At 41.4% G+C, this 25,884-nt stretch overlaps 1 protein-coding gene and 1 pseudogene across 4 annotated transcripts in view; both read left to right on the top strand.

The window, feature by feature from the left end:
* Positions 1–25,884, top strand: part of KIFAP3 (kinesin associated protein 3) — a 151,731-nt gene that overhangs the window by 99,851 nt on the left and 25,996 nt on the right. For all 4 annotated transcript variants that reach the window (XM_038757982.1, XM_038757981.1, XM_038757983.1 and 1 more), the window contains 2 exons: positions 9,061–9,250; positions 18,271–18,370. In XM_038757982.1, coding sequence (XP_038613910.1) covers positions 9,061–9,250; positions 18,271–18,370 — 290 coding nt within the window. The remainder of the gene's footprint in view (positions 1–9,060; positions 9,251–18,270; positions 18,371–25,884) is intronic.
* LOC119938806 lies at positions 16,450–16,558 on the top strand (annotated as a pseudogene).

Genomic DNA, 25,884 nt, shown 5'->3' with positions numbered 1-25,884 from the left:
CTTCAGTTACCTCATCTGGAAAATGGGGGTTGAGATTGCGAGCCCCACATGAGACAGGGACTGTGTCCAACCTGATTTGCTTGTATTCACCCCAGCACTTAGTACAGTGCCTGGCACATAGTAAGCGTATAACAAATACCATAATTTTTATTCATCCTTATTAAAAGGAGACTCTCCACTCCCTCACCATTGAGGAGGTTTCCAAGGCTTGGCAGTGAAAGAAGAGAATGAGAGTGACACTGGGCTTTTGAAACTTCACTATTGCAAATGACTTTATCCCTGTGGCTCCAGAGGCTACTGGGAGAGATTCCCTAAAAGGAGGTTATTATTATTATTATTAATAATGGTATTTGTTAAGCTTACTATGTGCCAAGCACTGTTCTAAGCACTGGGGCAGATACAAGATAATCAGGTTGTGCCACGTGGGGCTACAGACTTAGTCCCCATTTTACAGGTGAGGTAACTGAGGCACAGAGAAGTTTAGGGACTTGCCCAAAGTCACAGAGCTGACAAGTGGCGGAGCCGGGATTAGAACCCACGACCTCTGACTCCAAAGCCCGTACTCTTTCCATTAAGCCATGCTGCTTCTCAGGTTAAGACTGGATTGACTGATTGATTTTTAGGACTCAGCTCCAACCGGATAGTAGTGATAAAATTTGAGTTCTAGCTCACCTGACGATATACACCCATCTGCACATGTATGGTACCTTAAGCCCCAGAATACATTACCCCCTCTGAAAGACAAAATCCTCCTCGTTGTCTGGTTCAGACCTGGATTGTATTACAGAGACTAGTCAGTCAGTCAGGCAGTCATATTTATTGAGCGCTTAATGTGTGCAGAGCACTGTACTAAGTCCCTGGGAGAGTTCAATACAATGCTAAACAGACACAGCCCACAGCGAGCTTACAGTCTACAGGACTAACTAGAAGACCAGCAAATTCAAGTGGAATAAATAAGAATAGTTTATTTGGAAGGTTAGGGTGGGGAGAGCTTCCAGTTCCAAACCCAACTGGCAAACAAGGGACTTGTAACCTAACCCAAATCCTTCAAAGGTCAACCCGCCAAGAGCGAGGCCCCAGTTATGTGGATGGTGACTTGTTTAAAGAGGCCCTAGGGCTTGTTTTTTCTTTTTTTTATCAAACCTGGACTCCATCATGGAGCAGGCAAGGATTCTGCTTGGAGGCAGCAAGTGAGATGGGCAGCATGTGTGTTCTGCAGCAACAGAAGAGCTCATCTCCAGCCGACGCTAAATGGTTTTAATATTTTAGTTCCAAGCTCTGGTGTCAGACAATTTATTTCCAGAACTGTATTCCAGAGGTTGGAAACACATTGACTGTCTTCATTCCAAGATCGAGACCAACCGCATGCAGAGTGTATTCCATAAGTGGAAAGAAAAATCAAGTTAATACAATGTCTGGTTCTCTGTGCTGTAAATGAATGGTGGCCTATTCGTTCCTTTTGAACAAATGGTAATATTTAACCAAACAAATTAGATATCGCCCGTCTCCTAGAGCTTGGTGTACATATCGCACAAGTCCATCAGGTAAAATTTCAGGGCCTTCTCCCAAGATTATTAGAATTTCAACACATATCTTTTCATTAACTCATTTTCTCCACAGGACTATCACCTACGGGTGTGAAGTGTGTTTGTTTATTATTTTGTAGTTTCCTTGGTGATTGCTGCTTTGGAGAGGAAAGCCAGAGGGCTGTCCAAATGAAAAATGATCAGAATGTAGAGTAGATTTTAATGCGTATGGAGAGGCGTCTTTTTCATAGTGATTTGACATAACACGGTGCAATCCGAACTCATAGTAAGCAAGTCGACCGTGGTGTGCTGAATGTAATTATTGTTTGAGAGCACTGTACTCTGTTTTCTGGTTTGGAATTGCTAAAGAAACCAAACTTGTGGCTCTTCTGTCAGAGAAATTACGCTGAAATTCAGTTAGTCTGTTGTGACATTTTATTGCAGGGCAGTATTCATTTAAGAAATCTATAAAGCAATACATCAATCTATCAGCTACTCCCTACCCCTAATGAGCACCTCAGGTCCCCTAGACCTGCTTTAATTTAGAATGAGGAATTGCATTAAATAAACCGTATTACAGACTCAATTAGAGGGCAGCCACATTAAAGAGAAAAGGAAAATCTGTTTTCTATCAGCTGTGTTAGAACACAAAGCAGATCTATGTACCTCTGTGTTATCCTATAGTGTGTTAATCGGATACAAGGTGTGACGGAAGCCAGTGACAAAGAAAACTCCTGATAGGGAACAGGCTCTGATAATAGGCCAGTTAACGCTTCATAATGTTTCAGTGGTTCAGTAGTAAACAAAACTAGATGCAGAACTTCAAAAAGGATGGTACATTCCACTCAGAATCAAACCATGACACTTTTAAGATTTATGGAAAACGAGTGTTTAAGATCATGATGTCAGGGCCTTGGAGAAAAGTAAAAAACAAAACACCCCTCCCTTTAAATGGAAGGGTTAGCCTGTGTCTCCAAGTGAGCGCACCAGGATGCACCGTTTAACTCAGAGCATTTCAAAAAAAGAAGGAAAACACCCAACTACTGTTCCCCCGTGGACTGGCTTTTCGGAAGGATTTTAGTGTCATACTTTGGCAATGGTTGGGTTGTGATACCAACAGTTATATTTATTTTCTTTGAAGAAGCGTTCAGCCTGGCCTAGTGGATAGAGCACGGGCCTGGGTGTCAGAAGGGCCTGGATTCTAATCCTGCCTCCCCTCCTTGGCTGCTGTGTCACCTTGGGCAAGTCGCTTATTATTTCCCCTGCCCTTAAGCCCTCCTACTTAGACTGTGAGCCCCATCTCAGGCAGGGACTGTGTCTCACCTAATTAACTTATATCTACCCGAGTGCTTAGTACAGTGTTTAACATATAGTAAGCGCTTAGACTGTGAGCCCACTGTTGGGTAGGGACTGTTGCTATATGTTGCCAACTTGTACTTCCCAAGCGCTTAGTACAGTGCTCTGCACACAGTAAGTGCTCAATAAATACTATTGATTGATTGATTAACAAATGCCCTTTAGGAAAAATAAAAAACTTCCAAAGGAATAATGTGCCCATATCTCCAAATGTCCAAATCTGGTAAACAGCCAAGCAGTTTGGGAGGGGGCAGTGACTTTTTAAAACCAGTAAGGGTTTTGTGTATTACAGCCGTACTGTTTCCCATCCTCCACCCCTTCCCCTTCCCACCCCCACACACGAACACCTCACCTCCCAAAGAGCCTAATGGATGACCTGTATATATGTATATATGTTTGTACATATTTGTTACTCTATTTATTTATTTATTTATTTTACTTGTACGTATCTATTCTATTTATTTTATTTTGTTAGTACGTTTGGTTTTGTTCTCTGTCTCCCCCTTTTAGACTGTGAGCCCACTGTTGGGTAGGGACTGTCTCTAGATGTTGCCAACTTGGACTTCCCAAGTGCTTAGTACAGTGCTCTGCACACAGTAAGCGCTCAATTAATACAATTGATGATGATGATTGATGATGAGGGAAGAATTTGAGGCACTTAGGAAAGCTGTACTGAATATTAATACTCACTCCTTGGTGCAGATGAGGAACAGTGAGGTTGAAATTGTATTCAGCTTATATCCTGGTGCCCATCAGTGGCATTTTGTGAGCATTTACTGTGGACAGAGCACTGAACTAAGCTCTACCAGCATAGTTGGTGGACCCGATCCCTGTCGTCAAGGAGTTTCCAGTCTAGAGGGGCATGGCGTGGTGGCTTGAGCACAGGCCTGGGAATCAGAAGGTCATGGGTTCTAATCCCAGCTCTGCCACTTTGCTGTGTGATCTTGATCGAGTCACATCACTTCTCTGGGCCTCAGTTACCTCACCTGTAAAACGGGGATTGAGACTGTGATCCCCAGTGGGACAGGGACGCTGTCCAACCCGATTTGTTTGTATCCACTCCAGCGCTTAGTTCGGTGCTTGGCACATAATAAGCGCTTAACAAATACCATTATTATTATTAGAGGGGGAAAGCGGCCATTCCAGAAATTCCGCTTCCAGCTCAGATGGCGGAGCTCCAGTGAAGCGATTCTTCTAGATAGAATTCCATTGCTTTTAGCAGCAAAAAACTTATTTCCATACCAATGTACCGGAAGGATTCCGACAGCAGTACAGTAGTTGAGGCAACAGTCTATCCATCATATATGGTGCCATGTCTTGCATTTTCTCTCAATTGTCAGGGAGACTATATTATGCCCAACAAACCCTGTTCTTACTACTGTGAGATCAGGGAAGGGATGGGCGAAGGGGAAGGGAAAATATTTAAACTGACAAGTTGTCACCAGATTGCATAATAAATCTTCGTGTCAAACCGTTCCACCTGAGAGACATTATAAAAAAGCAAAACCTATTAGGCAACTGCAAGGAAAGATGATGCTGTCCATCTAGAAGTCATTATACTGACTCTTACCCCCAACACTCTGACCTATCCACCTTAAGTGCCGCTTCTCAAGATATTAAAAGAAAGGTAAATATTTTGTAAACTAATTCCTTTATATTTGTTCGCCTTTTCTTTTCCTTTTCTCACCACTGTCCATCTTCAAAATCAGTCAGTGCTTAAAGGTGGGTCTTTCCCATCTTGAAAAAACATATGGGCATAGTGGGCTGTCATATTAGATAACTCACCCTTGAGCTTTGGCAGGCAAACAGAGCGAAAAGAACATTTCCAAGGCATTGGTCAGATGTCATCACTAACTGCCATAGTCTTTCATTTTTCTCCCATCACATTATGAATCATTTCAAAGGAGATGAACTTACTAACTAGCCTTTAATTGTCCTTCTCCCCACCCATTGCTTACTTAAACAAAAGAAGAAAAGCTTTGGACCATTCAAATTTTAAGACATTGAACTTGGTCCCAGATGGGAAACAGGTTTTGGAGGGAAGTTTTGTGTTTTTTCAACCACCAGAGTCTGAAAGCATTTTGCTACGGGTCTAGTGACTTTAGTGGCAAGAGGCACTAGAATTTAGGAAACTGGTTCAAATGCAGATCTCCTGGTTTGGCAGAAGTTTGGAATCTTGGGAAAAATAAACGAAGGACCTAATACGGATTTCCAGTTAGAGAAATTATCAGCGCACAAAGATTCTTGCAACGCACGTCATTGGAGTGTTGCATCACTTTTCAGGAATTACTGAAAACTCATTAGTCCCTCATGGCATGCAGTACCAATTTTCAGGTATTAGCATCATTTTACTCACAATTTGATTTTTATTTTTAGTCCAAGCCTAATCTCTTTCAGGTCCAGAAACGATGGGCCAATTCTGAATTGAGTGGTTGGAAGAATAGGTAACATGTGCGTTTCTGTTTGTAGGGTCACAATTTCACAATTAAAATTCAAGGTTATTTCTTTGAAAATTCTTGCCCAGTAAGAGGTTTTGAGACAGATTAGGTTGCAGTGCATTTCAGGCTAAGGAAAGGGTTTGGGAAAGTATTCTGGGCTTAGGGAGGTATACATAGAAAGAATGTGGCTTCTCCCTGCTAGGGAATGCTCCTGGAAAGCAAACACACAAATGGAGGGGTGGGGACTGTTTTCCCCATGCTTTTGTTAGAGAGAGGGCATCGAGGTTTGTTTGGAAAGTATTGGAAATTATTTGGCAAAATAGAAACCAGTCTAGTAAGTAGGTGATGAAAATGAGCAGATTCTAGACCCTAATCATGGGTGGATGATTGATTTAGCGAATTATCTGCAAAAGAGTTATACCCTGCTAACATATGAAAAGTGAATGTAAAACATCAACCCTACTGATGACAAAAGTTTTTCGTTTGCTCTTGACATTTTGCCAAGTAGTCTGGAATTTTTTTTTTGAAGAACTGTCTTCTGCTGCAGAAAAGCGGGTTCACTTAAGAGATTTTCTGAGGACTATGAGTTTTGCTCACAGCACTGCACAAAACTAAGGTTGCATGTTAAGAAAGCACATAACTGCATTTCTGCCCGTAGCTGTCTTCATAAGAATTTTTTTGGTTAAATTAGGACAATAAAATCTTACTGTGGGGCGTAAGCTGATCGCCCCAAGAGCAGGCAGGAATTTTTCCCTTCGTGCAGAGCATTGCGCAGTTGGCTAAATAAATTATGAGTGTGTGTTTGGGATTTTATTTTATTTTTTTTGCCAAGTTCTGTAACATCTCACAGATTTTGGTCCATCGATTCCAGCAGCTAGGCCTACCTCTTGATGGATTCGGCAACTAATGTGTTTTTTACGTAGATTTTCATCAAAGTTGGCAGAATCCCAACTCCTGATTCTGTCCCAGAGATCCATTCACTTAAACTTAAATAAGTCAACTTGGTTCCTCTTTTCAGGAATTCCTTTTTCTTCTAATGAATTCAGAAGTAGAATAAATCTTTCGGATCATAATGTTTTTCTGTCATCTCCCTGGCATATTCCGCCATCCGGGTGATTAATCAGGTTATTAATTTCTGGACTAAAATGAAAAATCTGCTTCCTGCCCGACATTAGAAACAAACTGCCATTCTCACAAGCCAAGAATAGAATTTTAATTAGTCCTAACGTTTAGTTCAGATGGACCGGATTTCTGGTACTAAAAAGGAGTAGAAGCTCTGAGCACCTGGGGTTGATTTATCCTTTTCAGAAAGCCACTTGGGGTGGAAAATGTACTCATTTCTTGCCTTAGAATGTGAAAAACAAGATCTTTGGACCTAACTTACTTTGGCGTGTTTTCTCTCTCCTTCTCCCCCAGCCTGTGAGCCAATTTTCAACATGAAATGTAGTCCTGGTTTTTGACCAATAGGTAGTTGGTGGGTCGGGATTTTGAATCCCCTGTGTATGTCACATTACCTGACTGCCCAAATTGTGTAATGGCATATCGAAGCATCTTATCCGTCATCAGCATCCGGATTTATTTAAGTCACTGACTATGTTCAGGAGGAGACTATGAACTTAGACCTTCACAGGACCATATTCACTATGATGAGTTTGACCGTGGTCTCCCCAAGCCAGATGCCAGTGGAAGGGTGATCTTTTTTCCTAAGGCCTTATTAATCTTGGGAATTCCTTTTTCTTCTAATGAATTCAGAAGTAGAATAAATCCCTTTCAGATCATAATGTTTGTCTGTCATCTCCGTGGCATATTCCACCATCCAGATGATTAATCAGGTTATTAATCTGCTGAAGTTGAGCCCACTGTTGGGTAGGGACTGTCTCTATATGTTGCCAATTTGTACTTCCCAAGCGCTTAGTACAGTGCTCTGCACATAGTAAGCGCTCAATAAATACAATTGATGATGATGAAGTTCTTTGAAGGAGTACAGCTAAACATCAAGTAGCATTCTTCATGATTCTCTAAAAGGATTATTTCTATCTGTCCAGGAGAAGTAATGTTAGTGAAGTCAATTGAAGAGGTAAGGAAAAGGCACTACAATGATACCATTTTGTCTGCATTGGTGCTAAGCTACTCGCAGTGTTGTTTCCTTTATGTCTGATAACAAGAATCTAATATTATAATAATAATAATAGAGTCATCTGTTCAACACTTACTGTGTGCCAAGCACTGTACTACGCTCTAGGGTTGGTACAATTCAAAGAGCTCAGTCACAGACCCACATGAGTCTCACAGTCTAAGGAGATGGGAGAACAGGAATTGAATGCCCATTTTACAGATGGGGAAAGTGACTTGCCCCAAATCCTACAGCACACAAGTGATGGTGCTGGGATTAGAACATAGGTGTCCTATCCCCTGTCCTTTGCTCTTTCCACTAATACTCAGTACTTCGTATAATATTGAAGAACCAATGGTGAGTGTTACCAGAAAGTCCTGGGCACCTACTGGGGTTTCTGGCCAGTTAACATCCAAGCCCGGGTCTTCTACCATGCCTCTCCTCAGCTTGGGCTCTTCTCCAGTCTGTCGTCCACCCTCTTCATCCTTGGCGATTATTGGACTCATTTCCCTTGGGCTAATGAAAAATACCTCGGCTAATGAAAGCATCTCAAAGCATATTGCTTACTAGCTGCCTGGGCTTCTCTGTTGAACACGTTACCTCTTTTTTCGGTACATATCAGTTGAATTTGGCCCCCAGCCGCCTTGAACTAAAACAAGGGTGTCTCAGGTTATGGGTAATCAACAGAAAATTCTTTTCACCCAAATATATGGATGGAAAAGCTGCGTCTTAATGGATTCTATTGCTATTTATCTTTCCGTGATTAACACTTTGTTACATTTTTAACTTGGACACTGGGCAAAGTATGCAGTATATTTTTATAGCAACGTGTTGTATCGGCTGGAAGGAGCTATCCAAACATGAGGAATGTAAACATGAAGCGAAACAGTCTATCCAGTATGCCACAAACAATTACAGTTATGAGGCTATTTGAAAGCTTAAATATGAGTACTTACGTAGAGTTAGTCACTCTTAGATTCCGTCTTTGGGATTTAACTGCCTGTAATGTGTTTGCTTAAGCAGAAGTAAGAGTTAATTCCAGCCCTGACTTGTCATAAGTAAGAGATATTTGTGGAATTACTTTTCAACAATAGAAATTGTTGACTTGGAGAACTATGTGTATAATTTGAGGGGAATGTGATCACTTCATTCACCTTGTATGTTTTTTTGTGGTTGTTTTTTTTTTATAACTGAGTGGGAAGAGCACAGGGCTGGGAGTTAGGGGACCTGGGTTTTAATCCGTGTACCTGCTGTGTGACCTTGGGCAAGTCACTTGACTTCTCTGTGCCTCCATTCCCGCAGCTGCAAAATGGGGAATCAATACCTGTTCTCCCTCCTACCAAGACTGTGAGCTCCATGTGAGGCTTGCTTATCTGGTATCTACTCCAGCACTCAGTGCAATGCTTGGCAAATAGTAAGCACTTAACAAATACGACTATTATTATTATTATCATCATTGTTATTATAATGATGAAAATTGTAAATTGATTTTTAAATATCTCTTTTCTCAACTGAAAGTTCCCAAAAGAGTTTTCATCCAGAAAGGAAGTAGTGATGGTTTGTTGTAAGGTGAATGGATCCCACAGAAAAGTATGAAGTAAAATGATGGGCTGTTCATTTTCAATAGGAATATGATGAAGAATGGGCCAAAAAAATCCAGAGTGAGAAGTTCCGCTGGCACAACTCCCAGTGGCTGGAGATGGTGGAAAGTCGCCAGATGGATGAGAGTGAACAATTCTTGTATGGGGACGATCGGATTGAGCCATATATCCATGAAGGCGATATTCTAGAAAGGCCAGACCTTTACTACAGCTCCGGTAAGAGCCTTTTTAAAATCGTCCGCTGTCTTTCCCTCGGGGCCACATCGAAGAGCACCAATTGTGCATCGAATGTAGCAACTGCAGTTCTAATCAGCCAACTGTGGCCCTTTCCAGGCCTTAGAAGAGCCCATTTTAGTAGATAAATGGTCCTCTGGCAAAGGTCTTAAATATGACATCTCTGCACACCAAGCCAATCTACTGAGTGGCCATCATTTTCCTCCAAGACAGTCTTTGATGTCCTTTCAGTGAAAAATGCTATAACCAAGGGAAGTGGATGACCTTTCAGGAGTTTATTATTTATCAAAACTATGTCACAGAGGCTGACATAGTGAAGCATTCTGGCTTCTTTGGAAAAGAAGCCGCATTTAGCACATTTATAACTTGATGATTTGTATTTTATTTTGTTTCGGGCCTACTGATGAATGTTAGCCTTACCTTGGTTGCTGTACAACAGACCCACTTACTTTGGATGCTTATTTTTCCACTTAAAAATAATAATAATTGCCGTGGTATTTGTTAAGCATTTATTATGTGCCAGACACTGTTCTAAGCACTGAGGTGGATACAAGCAAATCAGGTTGGACAGATTACTACTGCATGGTGAATACTGACAAAGTTTGAGGCCCAGTGGATACTCTTTCGTTTGGAAAGCTTGTTGGTTCAAACGAAGTAAGTCCATGATAGCTTTGTGAATCCTTCTCTAGTGTGCTGGCTTTTTTCATATAGTATTTGTTAAGCCCTTACTAGGTGCCAGGGACTGTATTAAGCGCTGAGCTAGATCGTAGTTTATCAGGTTGGACACAGTCCATGTTCATTCAGTCGTATTTATTGAGTGCTTATTAATAATAATAATAATGGCATTTATTAAGCACTTACTATGTGCAGAGCACTGTTCTAAGCGCTGGGGAATTTACAAGGTGATCAGGTTGTCCCACGTGGGGCTTATTGTGTGCAGAGCACTGAACTAAGCGCTTTTGTCCCACGTGGGGCTCACAGCTTTAATCCCTATTTTACCGCTGAGGTAACTGAGACACGGAGAAGTTAAGTGACTTGCCCAAAGTCACTCAGCAGACAAGTGGCAGTGCCAGGATTAGAACTCAGGTCCTCCGACTCCCAGGCGTATGCTCTTTCCACTAGGCCAAACTGCATCCCTGCAGAGTGGTGATATGTCACAGTAGATTTTGCCCATTTTGGCTTATGGTGCTTTAATTAATCAGGGGTATTTATTGAGTGCTTGCTGTCTGCACACTAGTGTACTAAGCACCTAGAAGAGTACAATGTAATAGTTACCTCCCTTCCCACAAGTGGATAACAGCTTTGACATTACTGGAAGGTTTATGCCTCTGACTTGACATTTGAGCAGAGGAGAGAGCAAGGGAAATGGAAAGGAGATTACCAGATATTAAGCTGTAGAAAGTTGAAAAATCTACTCTGAATGAAAATGATGTTCAAGTAAATGATTGTGTCAGACTTTCTGATTTACTGTTTGGTTTTCATCTCAGCAGTAATGGTGAATACCTGATCTTTTTAAACAGGCTATTGAAATGTTGCCAGTAAATACAGAGTGTTTTACAAGGATGTGAATGATCCTTTTATGCTTGATAGAGACTTGAATCCTGAAGGATTGACTCTTATTTATTCCTTGAAGTCAGAAATAAAATAGACGAGTTCTTAAGTGGATTTTACAGTAGGTCATGAAATATTGCTGTGGGCTTCAATCCAGGCGGGGTAGTTCTTTTATCTCTACCAGTCAGAGTGCCTTCATTAAATAAAGGCTAGCAGCACAAATAGCCATTGGCTAAAATGATTAAAAGTATATGTGGAGTGAGTTATTTGAAAAGATCAAGAGGTTCCTGAGATCAGATCTGTTGCTTTGAAGATGAGCATCTACCTTTCCATTTGCATTAGTGTGGCAGTGCCCTAATCTTGTGTTGATTCCCTGTATTTTCAAGTTTCCCAAAATAAATGCGACTTGGGTATTTTGCATTTTTAGCCTCACTGGCACTAGTTGTGGAGAGTGGAATTTTATTAGCAGATCATCCTGACCCAAAATTAGCATTTTAGGACAAAGTCCTATGGACATTTTTTGTAAATCACTAGAATTTGAATAAATGCTGAACACTCGAAATAATTGAATAAATGCTGAACACTCGAAATAATTGATATTTAGCTTTCATCATAGGCCAGGAGCATGTGAAAAATGGAACCTAATATTGTACATTTTTCCTATTAAAATGAGAGTTCACATGGGAAATGGAAATATTGATGTGATGACACAGGAGGGTTCAGTTTAAGGGGAATTTTTATGGGGGTGGTGTACTGCAAGGATATGTTTTACTCCATTAATCCTACACTGTGTGTTTAACTCTTGCCTCTCACCTGATACTGAAAGATGAGTATACTTTTAATGGACATTTTTTCCTTTCAAATGTTTCCTCCTCTTGCCTTTTTCCTGTTTTACTGTGCAGCCTATGACTATTTGACCACCGAAATAAAATAATAGTAATACATGTGAAAATGTAGCTCTCCTGTCAGAATCCCCTTAATTTTCATTTTCTGGTTTGTTTCAGCGTATTCATTTCAGTCTAGTCAATCACTTTCCCGATGAGCTGTTATCTCCTAAATGAATTGCCGTAGCACCTCATCAAATGCTTTGGGAAATCTAGATAATGTCAGCTTCATTCCTTTTATCCCACATCACTGTATTATCTTCCCATCGGGTAAATTTGTAACTCAGGAGGAGATTTGTTTAAATGCCCAAGACATCTTATATAAGCCCTCAGGTCTAGAAGTAACTTTGGGTTGTTTCCTGTAAAAGCAACTTTAGGAGTTTTTTCCGACCACAGAGGTTAAGCTAAATGGCCTGTGATTCCCTGGATCTTATCTCTTTTACTTTAAAACAGAGTGACATTTGCTACTTCCTAGTCATTAGAATCTCTCTCTCTCTTCTGTTAAACTATTAAAATATCATTCACATTACATCTGTTTCCTCCTTGTTTTTTTATGGGAATCTAATGTTGCTATCTGATACGTGACCCCGGAGGCTCTTTCAGATATGTCAGGCCCTTTTTCTTAACCACATAAACATTTCTGAATGACACGCTTTCCAGTCGGGATATACATCGGGATATTTGGGCATATTGAGAATGAGTCTCTTCTCTTTTTGTTCTTACAAAGGGAAGAAATGTGTCTGTGCTTCAGTCTAGAAGTGTTAAGTTCAGTTTTCGTGTCCTGTCAGTAATTAAAAGTAATTCCATTGTGACTTTCTGAAGACTTCACTAACCACTGAAGTTGAAATGGCTCGTTTGGTCACAAGAGCAGGATGAAATTGTGGTCCTGTGTTTCTAGAGAGCCTTTCATAGTACTACATTATTCTGCACCTTTTGAGTTAGGTGTGTTTGAGAGGAATTTATGGTTTAAGAAATCAGTCATCTCCTGTTCTACTTCATGTATTTCAGATTTTATGTTCCTTCTTCCCACCTAGATAAGCAGTGTTATTTTTATTTAATGTTATCGAAACGTTATTTTAATTTTAGTTTGATGTAGAGATTTTTTTTATCACACCTTAAAAATATGGTGAGGTTAAAAGCAGGGATAACATGCAAGAACACTTTTTATAACTTCTGATTTTTATACCAAGTAACTGTTGGTATAAAGAGCACTTCAGTACAGATCTGTAATATATTTATTTATGTTAATGTCTGTCTGCCCTCTAATAATAATAATAATGATGGCATTTGTTTAAGGGCTCACTATGTGCGAAGCACTGTTCCAAGCGCTGGGGTGGATACAAGGTGATCAGGTTGTCCCACGTGGGGCTCACAGTCTTAATCCTCATTTTACAGATGAGGGAACTGAGGCCCAGAGAAGTTAAGGGACTTGCCCAAAGTCACAAAGCTGACAAGCGGCGGAGTCAGGATTAGAACCCACGACCTCTGACTCCCAAGCCCATGCTCTTTCCACTGAGCCACGCTGCTTCTCCCTAGAAGAAGGAGTCTTCTTCTCTAAAAGAAGTCTTCTCTAGACTGAAAGCTTCCTGTGGGCAGGGAATGTGTCTGTTTATCATTATATTGCACTCTCCCAAGCACTTAATACCATGTTTTGCACACAGATCTCAATAACTACTATTGAATGACTGAATTTTTTCGAAAAAATATTTCTGCTTGGCAAATGACTTTCACTAGTCATTTATAACTTCAAAAATAAATTCTATGTGGCTAATAAAGTTTGCCTTGACCCCGCCCACATTTCCTGCCACTCCCTCCCCCTCTCAACCGAGGTCCCTAAAACACACGAAGCTCTTCAGAAATGTGTCGTTCCTACACAAAATCTTTTTATTATATGACTGTTTTGGATAGTTTGTTGTCTTTCAAATAGGGCAAGGATGTGTAGGAATTGATGGAGTCCTTCCTTTCCTGTTCTTTTTTAGCCATAAGACGAGTAGACCTGTTGTCTACTGTTGTCAGCCTTGGTGAGAGGAGTCGTGCCATCTTTCCGTGGGCTGCCTCCCCTAGTGTGTCACCTCTACTGCTTTTACCAGCCTAGTACCACTTTTCCCAAGCCTGGTCCGGATGGTCATTCTCCTCACGATTTTCCCTCCAAGTATGCCTGCCCCCCACTCCAAAAGCTCCTAGTTGACTGAGACAGTGATCTCGTTGATTAGAATAAGGGTTTGAGAAACAGAAATTCTCGGTTTATTCCATCCCTTATTTATTTTCCTAGTGCTGTATGGCCATGAGCGCATTTTCCCTCAATTCCTCCATTTATTTAAAAAGAAAAACAAAAAACACGAAAGAGGAGCAGTTCATAAGGTAAAATCTAGGGGAGGCATGGGATTCAAGACCAAATAGGGTTTCAAGAGGCACTGGGATCTTCAGTGCTGATTCCTAAATATTGGGCTTGATGTTACCGTTGAGAGAGCCGAACAGTCTTCCTTATTATCGGAATGCCATTAGGGACACTAGAAAAGGCAGTTCCCCAAAGGAACCTCAGTGGCCTTTAAGGCTATTAATGAAACTTATTTTTTAACCAGGTTAGATTCAAGCTCATTGTATTCCTAATAAATTTATTATTATAGGTAGTCCGACTTCATTTCCATAGAGGACTTTGCACTTTTCAGTTTGCACTAAGTTTTTTTTCTTTTTAGGGGGCCCAATTTCCTACCCTACTGCATCCTCTGTATGCTTGTGATACTTCTGTGCTCACGTTGAACACAGTGGGACTGCTGAATGGGAAAGGAAGATTTTGAGAACCAACCAACATTTCTTTCATTTATAAATTTCCTCTTCTGGCATATTTAGGAAGTTCGTGCTTCCTATACATGTTTCATAATAATAATAATAATAATAATGGCATTTATTAAGCGCTTACTATATGCAAAGCACTGTTCTAAACGCCGGGGAGGTTACAAGGTGATCAGGTTGTCCCACGGGGGGCTCACAGTCTTAATCCCCATTTTACAGATGAGGTAACTGAGGCCCAGAGAAGTGAAGTGACTTGCCCAAGGTCACACAGCTGACAAATGGTGGAGCCAGGATTTGAACCCATGACCTCTGACTCCAAAGTCTGTGCTCTTTCCACTGAGCCACGCTGCTTCTCCGCTGCTTCTCCACGCTTCATGTTTTTTACTCAATTGCAATATCATTTCTATTTGGGCTGCAATTAAATCTCAGATAGTTCTGTAAATTTAAGAATTTATTTTTATTCCACTGACATAACAAGGAATCCTGCCCTCTTTTCTTTCATTCAGTTTGCAAGTGTAGGGTCCATTTAATTTTGGCATTTTAGCTTAGCTTTGTTCCTCTTGCTTTGGCAAATTTCTTCAAAATCCCAATCCTGAAATATTTGGTTTTAATTTAACAGAGGAACTTGTTGATTTTGTGGTCTTGACCTTGTTAATTGCTGCCACACTTGCATGGCCTCTCGTCACCATCCAAAAGCTGATTTTTATTGAACTGTTAAATTCACATTCTGATCAATCTCTCACGTCTTGAAACGTGCCATCATTCTGTTATTTTTCAGATTTTTGTTGTTGGTCTGGTCTTTTGATTTACGAGATACTTTGCTTCTGAAGTGGAAAAAAATTGGACCATTTATTGTGGCTTCCTCTAGATTCATGCTTTTGGATGAGGAGTCTGGTTATGAATAGCTTCCTTTGTGGCTTACTCTGGGGAGAAAATGCATTAACTGGGAGTGGCCAGGGAGGGAAGAAGAAAAAAGTCTTCTATAGAAAACAACCCCCTTTGTAATCCATATGCATTTCTGCTCAAAAGTCAAAGATAACTGCCTGTATATTTAAGTACTGCCCAACATAATAAGCAGAGAGGTGTGGGAGACAGAGTGAAATTGTGTGAACTGAACCGAGTGATGACAGGATAATATCTTATTGCATAGATGATCTTTAACTCACTGTTTATCTCACTTCTCTTTCGTCTAATTGGGAGGTTCCAAGCCGGGAGCCTCTTGACTCCTAACAGAGTTGGAAAAAAGTGTTGTGACAACTTTTATTCAGTGTCCATTGGGTGCCAAAACACTAGCAGATCCTCCGGTGGAGTGCTACATTCCTTCTGGGTTCTCAGTGATGGGAAGCTATTGCACGAATATGCGAAATAGCAGATAACCCACCCAGGCAGAGCGAAATAACTAGCTCTAAACTCTTCCACAATTTGCCGATCCAATCTTAGAACCCACCAACTGAGCTCAGGCAAAGTGGCCTAATGGATAGAGCACCTGCCTGGGAGTCAGAGGACTGCGTTCTGATCCTGGTTCTGCCAGTGGCTTGCTGTGTGTGACCTTGGACCAGTCATTTCACTAATCTGTGGCTCAGTTGTAAAATGGGGATGGAATACCTGTTATCCCTTCTACTTAATTGTGATCCCCATGGGACAGGGATTGTGTCTGACCTAATTAACCTACCCCAGTGCTTAAAACAGTGCATAGTAAATGCTTAACAAATACCATAAAAAAGCACCTGTAAAAAAAAAAAAAAAAGAAAAGACCTGCTCAGAGTACCCCAGCAGACTCTGAATACAGCTTAGTGGTGTGTTTCCGTAGAGAATATTCATACAGTGCTCTGCACATAGTAAGCGCTCAATAAATACGATTGATCATGATGATGATGATGATTCATTCATTCAGTTGTATTTATTGAGCGCTTACTGTGTGCAGAGCACTGTACTAAGCACTTGGGAAGTACAAATTGGTAGCATACCACCCTGAATGCACCTGATCTCGGAAGCTAAGCAGGGTCGGGCCTGGTTAGTACTTGGATGGGAGACCGCCTGGGAATACCGGGTGCAGTAGGCTTGGAGAAGCAGCGTGGCTCAGTGGAAAGAGTGCAGGCTTTGGAGTCCGAGTTCACGGGTTCAAATCCCAGCTCTGTCAATTGTCAGCTCTGTGACTTTGGGCCAGGCACTTAACTTCTCTGTGCCTCAGTTACCTCCATCTGTAAAATGGGGATTAAGATGGTGAGCCCCACCATGGGACAACCTGATCACCTTGTAACCTCCCCAGTACTTAGAACAGTGCTTTGCACATAGTAAACGCTTAATAAATGCCATCATTATTATTTTTATTATTATTGTATGTGTGGCCACATGCAGTCTCTGTAACGCGATCTCATCTATACTGCCACTGACCCCTTACCAACCTCGGGCCTTGAACTCCCATCCCCTTCATATCCGACAGTCCACCACTCTCCCCATCTTCTAAACCCTCCTAACATCACATCTACAAGAGGCTACCCCAACTAAGCCCTCATTTATTCTATTCTCTTCCCCTCTGTGTTGACTCTGCCCTTGGCTGTGTATTCCTGTGTATATATGTATATATGTTTGTACATATTTATTACTCTATTCATTTTACTTGTACATATCTATTCTATTTTATTTTGTTAGTATGTTTGGTTTTGTTCTCTGTCTCCCCCTCTTAGACTGTGAGCCCACTGTTGGGTAGGGACTGTCTCTGTATGTTGCCAACTTGTTCTTCCCAAGCGCTTAGTACAGTGCTCTGCACACAGTAAGCGCTCAATAAATACGATTGATGATTGATTGATTAAGGACTTTGTTACTCATCCCAGCCTCACAGCACCCATGCAGATACCTATTTCTCCTATCTGTAGTTTGTTTTATTCTCTGTTCTCCCCTTTAGACTGTAAACCCACTGTGAGCAGGGATCACGTCTACCAACTCTATTGTATTATACTTTTCCAAGCGCTTAGTTCAGTGCTGTGGGCGCAGTAAGCACTCAACAAATATCACTGATCAATCGGTTGATTGCTTGTCAGTGTCAGAAAGGGAGAAGGAGGAAGACACTCTAAACAGGTGCCATTACAGATGGAGGAGACGTACGCCAAGGTCTGAGGTTTGCCATAAATACAAGTGACAAACTCATAGTATTGGCTATGTACATATGTACATATCTTGAAATTATATAATAAATTATTATTAATGTCTGCCTTGATGTGTATATATCTATAATTCAGTTTATATTGATGCCTATTTACTTGTTTTGATGTCAGTCTCCCCCCTTCTAGTCTGCAAGCCTGGTGTGGACAGGGATTGTCTCTATTGCTGAATTGTATTTTCCAAGCGCTTAGTACAGTGCTCGGCACACAGTAAGTGCTCAGTAAATACGATTGAATGAATAGACTGTAAGCTTGTTATGAGCAGGGAATGTGTCCACCAATTCTGTGTATTCTCCCAAGTGCTTAGTACAGTGGTCTGCAGATAGTAAGTGTTCAATAAATACCATTGATTGACTGATTGTGAAATGTAGGGCTCCAAGTTCACACTCTTAGACTGAGACCCTTGTGAGACTGTATCTGATCTGATTGTATTGCATCTACCCCAGCACTTAGTGCAATCCTTGGCATATAGTAAGCACTTAAGTACTACTTATTACTTTTTTTTTTAACATTAGACTGACTTTTGCTTTGCTTGTAATTTCTTTTTTTAGTTGATTCCCTTTATCTCACCCCTCAGGTTACCTGTCTCACTTTTTGTTTCTTTGTGTTTCAGATGGACTTCTAGCCCCCGAAGGAACAGTGAGTCCAGAGTTCTTCAATGAATTTCACCTGCAAAATGGAGATCTGGTGGGACAGCACTCATTCCCAAGCAGGTAACCACCTCTCCAGAGAGAACTAAATCAGTCCTATTTGGGGAAGCAGGGATTTCCTTTTGACTTTTAAGAACCCAGATAAGTTCAGTTTCCTACTTTTTGCCATTTAAAAAGTGGGTTTTTTTCTCAACCATAAGTTTTTATTAACTTAGTCATATTATTTAAAAAATAGTTTTGGAAATCACAGATCAGGAAAAAAGCATTGTGTTTCAACACTTTGGAAAATCCAGGCTCTCTTTTGAAACAAACATTACTTCTGATGCATTAATATATCCAGAATGTTTCCTGACAGCTTTCCAAATTCAATAAAATCAGAACAGAAAATGAGAACACACAAGTCATTATACATTATGACAATAATTCAGACTTCATTGTTTGGAAATGACTTAAAGGAACATTTGAATTTTTGATTAAATTGTTGCCTTTTCCCAGTATTTTTTAAGCTAACAGTTCAAAAAAAAAAATCCGACCTGCCAGCATTGTTTTCACGGTTTTAGTAACTTTTCCTTAGCTGATTTCCAGCTTCTCTGCTTGGTATCATAATCTTTGAAACTCTTGCCAGTAGGGTGACCGATGTTTTCTCCGCCACATATGATGGGCTGATTCCAAGAGCTGTATGATCCTTTTTCTTTAGCTTGACTCTTTAGTTGTGCCTTGAAGCTTCGTATCAAACTGTTCTGATTCCTTGAGTGAGAACCAAGACAATCCCTATTTGAGAGGAAATTGAAACTGACTTTCCTGGTCTATGACCAACATTTTTACAGCATAATGGAAATTATACTCTCTCAGTGGGGTTGGGGTTTGTCTAACTGCGACTAGTTTAGCAGCATCTCCGATAAGCTGGTCATTTGTCCGTCTTTATATCGGACGCCCATTTTTCATTGCAGATAAGGCACTGTACGTTTTTTATAATAATTATAGTTCGTGCTAAGTGCTTATTGCGTGCCATGCACTATACTAAGCACTGGGTTAGCTACAGGATAAGCGGGTTGGATATATAGTCTCTGTCCCCCATGGGGCTCATAGTCTAAGGAGGGAGTAGGGTTTAATCCCCATTGTACAGATGAGGAAACTGAGTCGTAGAGAAGTGAATTGGCTTGCCCGATATCACACTGCAGACAAGTGGCAGGCGTGGTATTTTTATTTTAAGCATCCAGCTTCCCTTCTCTCTAGTTCCTTCCACAAAATTCATCAGTTTCAAAGTAGAACCTGTAGTCAGCGGGACTTAAACTCTGGAGCAAGCGGGGAGGACTGTGAGCCCACTGTTGGGTAGGGACTGTCTCTATATGTTGCCAATTTGTACTTCCCAAGCGCTTAGTACAGTGCTCTGCACATAGTAAGCACTCAATAAATATGATTGATGATGATGACAGGAGACTCACAGAGAGGCAGTTGAAGTTTGGAGCAGAAACAGAATTGGGGCAGAGTTCTGCAAAATGTTGTGAATGATTTCATTACATTATTCTGAGAGCCCATCGTGACACAGACGGTGACAAATTCCTCTCGCAGTGTCCGGTGTCTCCGAAGGCTAGCAGTGGCAACCCTCATTATAGGCTTGTTGAACTGCTTTTGAATCTCCTATCATAAGATTTCTTAGCCCTGACATAAAACGATTAATATACTCAATTATCATCCAGAGAAACTGATTTGTGAAGCTACAAAACTCAGTCACAAGATCAGTTTTAACAGCTTTTTGGGGGGACATTCCTAATACTGACAAAGTAGAGTTGCTGCAGTTCTAAGGGCAATCACGTCTTCTTTTGAGAAGAACAGGAAATAATACTCTTTAGGTATTGCCCATCATTTTGTGATTCGTTGTGGAACGATGAAGTTTTCTTATGAAAGCTAAGTAGATGGGCCAGTGATTCAAGTCAGTCTGGTAAAAGTAATGTTCTAAAGATAATCGGTGATTCTGCAATTAAAAAAAAAAAAGGTTATGGCAGCATTGCTCAGAGGCTAAACTAGGATTTGGATATCAAAGGGTTCAAGATACTGGCCCTATTAGTGACTTGCTGGGAGTCCTCGAACAAATCACAACCTCTTTGTGTCCTAATAGCACTGTCTAAAATAATAGAGATTAAAATATCCTTTCATTTCCCGCTCGGACTATTCTATTCTTGCCACAGCAATTTTAACCTAATTTTGCTTAGAGGAGAAATTGGTATGGTATATTTACATTTGAAGGAAAATATTTCATGTAAATTTTAATACCAATCTGGAGTTGGAAAATTTTTCCCTTTCTGAAAATTCCTTTTGAGAAAATGGAATCGGTAAGCTCTTGTTCTTAAAAAAAAATTAAAGATAATTCTCAGATTTGAACCACTATTTTCTTTCCTCTGTTTCCAGAAGATAGTAGTTTATCATGAATTCCTTTTAGTTTCCTTTTGGATGTTAGCTTTAAGTGGGAAAAGATCATCTTTAAGCAAAGAGAGATGAACAAGTCTAATAATATGCAGTGTCTCTAAAATATCAGATTTTCCTTTATTAGTTATTTTCGACCCTGACCCTACTCCTTGGTCTTTGATCTAGTTTCTTTTTGGTTGAATGGGATGCCTTGTTTCATAAACTTTCTGTGATTTTTCTTTGTCAATAAGAGGAAGCTGATTTTAAATCTATTTTATGGCATTTTATATGTCTTATTGAAATTCTAAAAAAGTTTAAGTCCTTTAAAATAATATAAAACATGCCATTTTAGGGGTTTTTTTTAATGGTATTTATTAAGCGCTTACTATGTGCAAAGCACTGTTCTAAGCGCCGGGGAGGTTACGAGGTGATCAGGTTGTCCCATGGGGGGCTCACAGTTTTAATCCCCATTTTACAAATGAGGTAACTGAGGCACAGAGAAGTTAAGTGATTTGCCCAGAGTCACACAGCTGACAATTGGCAGAGCCGGGGTTTGAACCCATGACCTCTGACTCCAAAGCCCAGGCTCTTTCCACTGAGCCACACTGCTTCTCATAAGGATAATGGCATTTATTAGGTGCTTACTATGTGCAAAGCACTGTTCTAAGCGCTGGGAAGGTTACAAGGTGATCAGATTGTCCCACGGGGGGCCTCACAGTCCCCATTTTACAGATGAGGTAACTGAGGCCCAGAGAAGTGAAGTGACTTGCCCAAAGCCACACAGCTGACAATTGGCGGAGCCAGGATTTGAACCCGTGACCTCTGACTCCAAAGCCCGGGCTCTTTCCACTGAGCCATGTTGCTTCTCTAATGGGAAATCATGATGCCTTTAATGATAGAGAAATTAAAAACTTGCTAGAGGATGTAGAATAACGACAGAAATTAGGATTTCAAAGAAAGATCTGGAAAATGTATAGGTAAAATATACGGTAATGGTCTAGTAGATGATAGGTTATTATGTTCAGAGAGCATAACGAACAGTCGTTTGCCATATCTACCAAGGGCAAAGCCAGAGGAAATGGATTTAAACTGCAATCAATCAATCAATCAATCGTATTTATTGAGTGCTTACTATGTGCAGAGCACTGTACTAAGCGCTTGGGAAGTACAAATTGGCAACACATAGAGACAGTCCCTACCCAACAGTGGGCTCACAGTCTAAAAGGGGGAGACAGAGAACAAAACCAAACATACCAACAAAATAAAATAAATAGGATAGAAATGTACAAGTAAAATAAATAAATAAATAAATAAATAAATAGAGTAATAAATACGTACAACCATATATACATATATACAGGTGCTGTAGGGAAGGGAAGGAGGTAAGACGGGGGGATGGAGAGGGGGACGAGGGGGAGAGGAAGGAAGGGGCTCAGTCTGGGAAGGCCTCCTGGAGGAGGCAGCTTAAGGGATTTAGCTTCGCTATTGAAAAGATTTCTTTTGGCATGGTAGCCAAGAGGAACGGCAAAAGGCCGAAGACCTAAGAAAAATGGAATCAGATCTCATCTATCTGGATATAAGTAGAATCTTGTCTGGAGGTAGAGGAATGACGTGAAACTCTGAAGGTAACTTCGGGCCCAGGGATTCTGCGATGAACTGAAAACTGTCAAGGAATATCAGCAAGCCTAACAGTTGAGGTTGCATATACGTGTCTGAATTGCTACCAATTGGCGGGCTTTCCGTTTGTGATTCTGCACGGGGAGCAGTAACCCACTTCTCTGACCTTCCTCTAAGAGTGTCAGCTCCCTCGTGTTCATCGCTGATTCTCTGGTTGAAACAGGCTTGTGCTAAGCTTGGAAAATCACTGGCGATTCCCCCAAACAATCCATGATTGTTCTTTCTTTTTGATACTGGAGGGTTTTTTTTATGGTATTTAAGCACTTTCTATGTGCCAGGCACTGTACTAAGCGCTGGGGTAGATAAAAGATGATCAGGTTGGACACAGTCCCTGTCCCCCATAATAATAATGATAGCATTTATTAAGCGCTTACTATGTGCAAAGCACTGTTCTAAGCGCTGGGGGAATACAAGGTGATCGGGTTGTCCCACGGGGGGCTCACAGTCTTAATCCCCATTTTACAGATGAGGGAACTGAGGCCCAGAGAAGTGAAGTGACTTGCCCAAGGTCACACAGCTGACAATTGGCGGAGCCAGGATTTGAACCCATGACCTCTGACTCCAAAGCCCGGGCTCTTTCCACTGAGCCACGCTGCTTCTCATGGGCGTGGACTCACAGTCTTCATCCCCACTTTACAGATGAGGCAACTGAGTCATAAAGAAGTTAAATGATTTGCCTACGGTCACACAACAGACACAATAATAACGATGGTGTTTGTTAAGCGCTTACTATGCGCCAGGCACTGTTCTAAGCGCTGAAGTGGTGGAGCCGGGATTAGAACCCAGGTCCTTCTGACTCCCGGGCCTGTGCTCCATCCACTAGGCCACCCTGGTATTTATTGAGCGCTTGTGGTGTTCAGAGCACTGAACTAAGTGATTGGAAGAGTACAATACATCAGAGTTGGTAGACACGTTCATCATCATCATCAATCGTATTTATTGAGCGCTTACTGTGTGCAGAGCACTGTACTAAGCGCTTGGGAAGTACAAGTTGGCAACATATAGAGACAGTCCCTACCCAACAGTGGGCTCACAGTCTAAAAGGGGGAGACAGAGAACAAAACCAAACATACTAACAAAATAAAATAAATAGATAGGTACAAGTAAAATAAATAAATAAGTAAATAGAGTAACAAATATGTACAAACATATATACATCTATACAGGTGCTGTGGGGAAGGGAAGGAGGTAAGATGGGGGGGATGGAGAGGGGGACGAGGGGGAGAGAAAGGAAGGGGCTCAGTCTGGGAAGGCCTCCTGGAGGAGGTGAGCTCTCAGTAGGGCCTTGTTCCCTGCCTACGAGGAACTTACAGTCTAAGACATTAATATAAATAAATTGTGGATATGTATTGATGGGCTGTGGGGCTGTCAAGTGCCATAAGGGTACAGACCTAAGTGCATAGTCAGTTCAGACCACAATGCCAGGAAGTGCAACTATCAGAATCTCATGGGGTACCCAGGTAGGCTAGAGGTTTGGGGCTGCCCCAAGCCGGTGGGGCGGGGGGTATGTTGTGGGCTGTAGATGCCCCCCAGGAAAATCCGGGTCAAGCTTGTTCTTGGTTTGGGGACATCTGTGGAGGCCCTGACCCATTGACCCTATTTTTGTCAAATGGGCATATGTGCCCACTGACACTGTAGCCTATAGGTACTCCTAGGTGTAATAATAACAGTAATAATAATTATAATAATAATGGCATTTGTTAAGTGCTTACTATGTGCGAAGCACTGTTCTAAGCACTGGGGGGATACAAGGTGATCAGGTTGTCCCATGAGGGGCTCACAGTCTCCACCCCCATTTTACAGATGAGGTAACTGAGGCCCAGAGAAGTGAAGTGAGTTGCCCAAAGTCACACAGCTGACAATTGGCAGAGCCGGGATTTGAACCCATGACCTTTGACTCCAAAGCCCCTGCTCTTTCCACTGAGCCCCGTGAAGCCAATCAGAAGCCAGTTCCATCTCTCCCATTTGGGAGCAGAATCTTTATCATCGCAATGAACGTCATTATAGGTAATGGTTTCAATGCTCGCACCCTCAAATCAGAAGTTAAGATGACATTCCTATCCAGAGGCCCGACTTGGTTGCTCTTTAAGCTACCCTTACGTCCGATCCAACTTCTGTTTTCCCTTTCCTTGATCTTCAGTCTCTTAAGATGGAACTATATGATCTCCAACACCCTTGTACTAGAGGGTAGGAGGTTCACTTTGTCGCCGTTTTTGTGCCATGCAAAAGGGAAATTCCACCCTCACCCCGCCCATTTGTTCCCAGGTCATTTCTAACTGAAACTAAAACCCCATATAAAAATCCCCCAATTTCACCTTTTAACTGAAGAAAGCAGACTTGGAGAACAGCTCAACAAGCACACTAGGTTTCCTTCTTTCTTCTCATCCAGATTTCTGGGTCCTTTTTAATGGGAATGCCCACGTTTTTATAATGCAGTGAGGTAACCTAATTGGAAACGGCAAAAATGGCTGCGAACACGCTTCCCTGTTGGGCAAAGGAGACTGGGTGTTTGATAAAATAGACACTGGCACTCAAACAGCTGATCCCAGTTTTAGACATGCGTCCCTATCGTTTTGAACCTCTTGGCGCCTGGCGTCAGGATTTCCCGACATTTAGAGCTAATGCAAAATGCATTAGGGCTCCGAGGCATAAGCGGTGGAGTTGCCGATCCCAAGGAGTCAGATGTAAGCCTTCCCCTCCCCAGATCTGAACTGGTGTTAGAAAGTAAAGTGGGACTTGCTATCGAAGCTAATTAAAAATAATAGGCCCGAGTCTAGCGTTTTTGCATTCAGCACCATATATCCGTACCATACTTTTTAGTGCTTTTCTTGGGTGACTCTGACTTTGTGAGTCTAACAAGAACCTCATGTGAAGCATATTTCTAAACTGATTCCAGCTTTTACAAATCAGTTTTCGTTGCTGTAAAAATGGCCTATATTTCCACTTTTATACGAATCCAATTTTCATAAACAATGTGCAAAAGTTTCTCAAACGACTGCTGAGTTTTCCTTGGGGCTTTAAAAAATATTTTTCAGAGGGCCTGGAGTTCTCCCTCCCTTTGGTCGGTCCCATGGTGCGGGGCTTAACTGTCAGGGACAGATGAGAAGTAACCCGAGCGAAAGGTTTTTCGGAGCCTTCTGGTTCGGAGAGGTGAATGAATACAGTATGAATTTTTATCTGGAACCCAAAGCAACCTTTCCCTCCCATTTCTGGCCCTCTAATTGCATCTTTATTCTGTCCATACGTGGAGCACTTGTCCTCGGGGAAGTTTAGTCTACTTGCCTTTGAAGAGTGACCCGTGTGGTTTGAGCTCTGAGACAGGGTTAGAGGTCCTTGCTCCCAAATCAAACGCATCCATAATTTTTCTGAAACCGATTGCAAGCCGGTCTTGCACTCTGAGTGCATTTGGCTTCCTTTTGTTTCCATCGGGGTCTCTGTTTCCTTCCTCTGCGTATAATGTTGACAGTGTTTTCTAATACACTCGGTTGTTCTCC

The sequence above is a fragment of the Tachyglossus aculeatus genome, chromosome 16 (genome assembly GCF_015852505.1).
Source record: "Tachyglossus aculeatus isolate mTacAcu1 chromosome 16, mTacAcu1.pri, whole genome shotgun sequence".
NCBI classification, from domain to species: Eukaryota; Metazoa; Chordata; class Mammalia; order Monotremata; family Tachyglossidae; genus Tachyglossus; species Tachyglossus aculeatus.
Note: the sequence above shows the minus strand (reverse complement) of the source record. Positions and strands in the feature narration are given on the sequence as shown.